This window comes from Nanorana parkeri, unplaced genomic scaffold, assembly GCF_000935625.1.
Source record: "Nanorana parkeri isolate BGI_ZX_2015 unplaced genomic scaffold, ASM93562v1 scaffold1251, whole genome shotgun sequence".
Taxonomy (NCBI): Eukaryota; Metazoa; Chordata; class Amphibia; order Anura; family Dicroglossidae; genus Nanorana; species Nanorana parkeri.
Genome location: NW_017307519.1, coordinates 232,537 through 236,695, shown reverse-complemented (window position 1 = coordinate 236,695; position 4,159 = coordinate 232,537). Strand labels below are relative to the sequence as shown.

General features: G+C 49.7%; 1 protein-coding gene across 3 annotated transcripts in view; it reads right to left on the bottom strand.

Annotated features, from left to right (window-relative positions):
* Positions 1–452: 452 nt before the first annotated feature.
* Positions 453–4,159, bottom strand: part of TAGLN2 (transgelin 2) — a 34,083-nt gene continuing 30,376 nt past the window's right edge. For all 3 annotated transcript variants that reach the window (XM_018568835.1, XM_018568836.1, XM_018568837.1), the window contains 4 exons: positions 3,836–4,048; positions 2,321–2,486; positions 1,628–1,730; positions 453–710 (listed from right to left, as the gene is read on the bottom strand). In XM_018568835.1, coding sequence (XP_018424337.1) covers positions 569–710; positions 1,628–1,730; positions 2,321–2,486; positions 3,836–4,018 — 594 coding nt within the window. In that variant the 5' untranslated portion in view covers positions 4,019–4,048 and the 3' untranslated portion in view covers positions 453–568. The remainder of the gene's footprint in view (positions 711–1,627; positions 1,731–2,320; positions 2,487–3,835; positions 4,049–4,159) is intronic.

Here is a 4,159-nt window from a genome sequence, read left to right as displayed (position 1 = left end):
TCTACAGCGAAACCTCTTGTTCCCTTTTTTTTTTTTCCTTAATTTGCGCCGACGCTGGGCTGATCACCGGGAACCGCGGGGGAATCTCGCCAGCCACAGAATCGGAACAAAAACAAAAAAAACAACACACACACAACTTTATCATAAGGCAATCTTAATTTGGTCACAAGAATTAAAAAAAAGTAGCAGGCACATGTGGAATGTTAAGACATTGCCAAACACCCAAAAAAAATTTTGGTAAACTTTTTTCCTAAAATATTCCTAAACACCCCCCAATTAAATAATTCCCCCTCGGAATAGCGGGCTTCTTTTTGTATCCTGGCCTAAAACACAATTGCATGCAGTGGAGGACAACCGACGGGAAAGGGTTGGACTCTTCCATCTTGCCATTGGCGTGACTTTGACGTTGGTTGAGCGGGGGCCTAGATGCTGCCCTTAAGGATTTTTTTGGGGGGGTACTGAGGACCAGGGAGGGGGGGAAGAGAGGAGAGCAGAGAAAGGAGACAGCTGGGAGATGAGTGCTTGACGTGTCCCGATGTTGGCCAGGAGGTTGTAGTGGTTTGGGCGGTCAGAGGATTTGCCTGGGCATGCCGTAACCGGTCATTCCGGACTGGGAGGCGCCCTTGTTGGTGCCCATCTGTAGGCCGATGACGCTCTGCCCTTCTTTTAATTTGTCTTTAGAGAATTCGCGCCGGTTCTCCATGGATTTCCTAAAGGGACAGAAAAAAAATGATATTAATTTATTATTCCTGTTTTTTTGCTTTTGAGCAGATTTCCTGTTTACTTCCTGTCCTCAAAACGGACAGGAAGTGGGAGAAAATCTCTCAAATTGAGGGAAACCCCCCCCTCCCTTGGGCAGTTGTCCACATTGGAAGACCTCCCCTCACCTCCTCCTATTCTGGTGACAGCAGGTGTACAGACCTGGGAACTCAGCACAGGGATGGTGGGAGCTCCTCATAATGGGCACAGCGGGTGTACAGACCCGGGAACTCAGCACAGGGATGGTGGGAGCTCCTCATAATGGGCACAGCAAGTGTACAGACCCGGGAACTCAGCACAGGGATGGTGAGAGCCCCTCATTATGGGCACAGCGGGTGTACAGACCCGGGAACCACCAAAAATGATATATGTGACCTTTGAACCGGCCTGGGGAGGACCCAGTCCATGTACATCACAGGGAGAGTTGGAGTAGAACTCCATGGTTGGTGGGAGCCCCTCATAATGGGCACAGCGGGTGTACAGACCCGGGAACTCAGCACAGGGATGGTGGGAGCCTCTCAATGGGTACAGCGGGTGTACAGACCTGGGAACTCAGTGTAGGGATGGTGGGAGCCCCTCAATGGCCAAAGGAGGTATACCGAACCAGGAAATCTTTGCAGGGATGGTAGGAACCCTTCATAATGGGTATAGAGAGCCAGGAGATCTCATCAAGTCCCACAAGAGATGGCCATGGAGGTTAACTCTCCCACATCCACCATATCATTTGGGGGTGGACTGGTCCTTTAATACTTAAGGCTCAATACACAGAATTATTCAGGATATGGATCTAATGAGGTTTGGAAGTCACAGTCACATGGTTTGGAGGTCACAGTCACATGGTATGACCGTTATCTAAGAGCCTACTTACTTGGGGAACCAGTTGGGGTCTCCTTTGAAATAGCCGTCATCCTTTGTATTGGCTAAACTACCCAAGTTCATCAGAGTCCTCTGGACGCTGGCCATGTCCTTGCCTGGAAGATAAATAGAAATGTTATTGATTCACCTGCCGAAAAAGTCTACATCTTTTAGTTGAGGATGAAGTGAGGAAGGGTAGAACCTTTGTCATGTTTGTTGTCCCCAAAGGGAAGATTTCCCCCTCACTTCCCGTTCCAGTGACGCCCTGTCCCACCTTCACTTACAGGGTGCCACTGGGACAAGGAGTGACGGGAAAGCTCATCAATGGGTACCAAGTCAAGAAAACTGGGAGAGGTTCCATACCTTCCTTGTTCACTTCCCTGGATTTTTTACTTACTTCCCGTTTCACGTCCGGGGGTGGAAAGTGAAGGGACATCTCCCCAATGGGTATTAGGGCAAAAAATAACCTCACATGGGTTGTCAACCTTCACTAGTCTATCCAAAACGAATAAAAATGTTTTGGTGATACATACAATTGGGCTTACAGAAGGGAGAGGGCTCAGGGTGGACAATGAGATTCATGAGTAGTGGTGGAGGGGGTGACACAGAGTCTTCAGAATAGCAGATACTGAAAAGTGTTGCCACCCTCCAGCAATGTAAGGGATGACGGGTCACAGGAATACAAGCATTATTTCAGGTTTCTCACCTTCCCACAAGTCAACGGTCTGGAACTGGTCACTAGCTGCTATTCCATATTTCTCGCAGGCCTTCAGGAACTGGGACACCTGCTCCATCTGCTTGAAGGCCATACTGGAGGTCTGGACCTTGGCAACGGAGCCCGGAGCCAGGGAGTTGATCAGATGACCCAAGACCTGCAGAGGAAGAAGATGGGAACTTGGTGAGGTTCATTGAAATTCTTTACGGGATAATCCTTTCTTCATCATATCAGCCCAAGTGCCTGCCCAACTGCACCACTCAAGGTGCAAGTTCACTACCAGGCTATCTTTACCAATGAATGTACGAGTTCTGGCATTCCCCTGCTGTCCCGTTATCCAATGAGAGGCCTTAGTGGCCAATCAAGAAGAGCCCTATCGGTCTCTTTTGCCGGCTTTGGGCCAAGGCTTCTGGAAGTTACAGAAGGCAAAGGCCTTGGTTGCAGAGTGTGGCTTGGTTCAGGAGATTCGGGACTGCCAATTTGGGCATGAAGACTGGTATCACTAATAACGGTGCAACATCTTCACTTCCATCCCCTACCCTTCCCGCTAAACTCTACTTATAGACCTCTTCCCTTCACTACCCCGAAACAGAGAAATACCTGGTATGGAACAGCATGTGACTACCCCTCCCTTCCCCATGATACAGCCCTGGATATCTGAACAGCCAATCAATAGCCCACATTGGTGGGGTCAGTCAAGTGGGGGTTGGTCAGGCAATGAACTATTCCAATGATGCCCATAGACACTAGTATCCATCCACCAGATCGCGATGGCAGTGTCCACCAGATCGCGATGGCAGTGTCCACCAGATCGCGATGGCAGTGTCCACCAGTTCATGATGGCAGTGTCCACCAGTTCATGATGGCAGTGTCCACCAGATCATGATGGTAGTGTCCACCAGATCATTCAATGATCTAATGTTTTTGGGGCACCAACGGAGACCACCAGTCAGGAAGGGCAGACCCTGAACCAACGGAGACCACCAGCCAGGAAGGGGAGACATTGAACCAACGGAGACCACCAGCCAGGAAGGGGTGACATTGAACCAATGGAGACCACCAGCCAGGAAGGGGAGTCCATTTTGGAAAGCTTGCCCAGCCTTTTTTACTTTAGCCCAGATAAGCCCGGACCAGAAGGGCCATCCAACACCACTCTTCTCCATATGCTAAATATGAATGGTCAAGGTTAGGTACTTGGTGGCCTTCATAGCTGGCAGAAGCAGATGGATCGTAGAACCACCCATCTAGGCACCTTTTGTCTACAGCGGCCTTGAGTCATTTGGCTTTAGAAGGTCAACGGTTCATCCTCTATGAATTTTACACCCATGATGCCTCTTTCACCTTGGAAAAGTAACAATAATGTAGAGTTGCGGCCTACCCTCTGCCCCGGTCTATTTCCCAAGAGTACCACCAAGGGAATTCTGCTGGTACTTTCTGACTTTTTGTTCCGTCAAAGTTCCAACAGCCTTCCTACACCAAGACAGTGGACCGATCTCGTCTACTCACCACGCCGTCCTTCAGCCACTTCTGGAAGCCGGCTTTGCCGGGCTCCTCCGGTTGGCCGAACTGACTGCCGCTCTGGCAGCTTATCCATTGCACCAGGATGTTCTCCAGCTCCGGGTCGTACTTCTGGTCGATCTTCATCTGGACTTCTCTGCTCAGTCCGTATGCAGGCCCTTTGTTTGCCATTTTGTAAGTGTGTTAGTGGTCAGGGGTTCTCTGCAAGATAGAGAAAAAATAAAAAAAAATATAATACTATTAGAGACATATGTACAAGAGAAGAGACTTCTTTGGTTGGACTCGTCCTCCCCCCCCCCCCCTCCGGGGCCT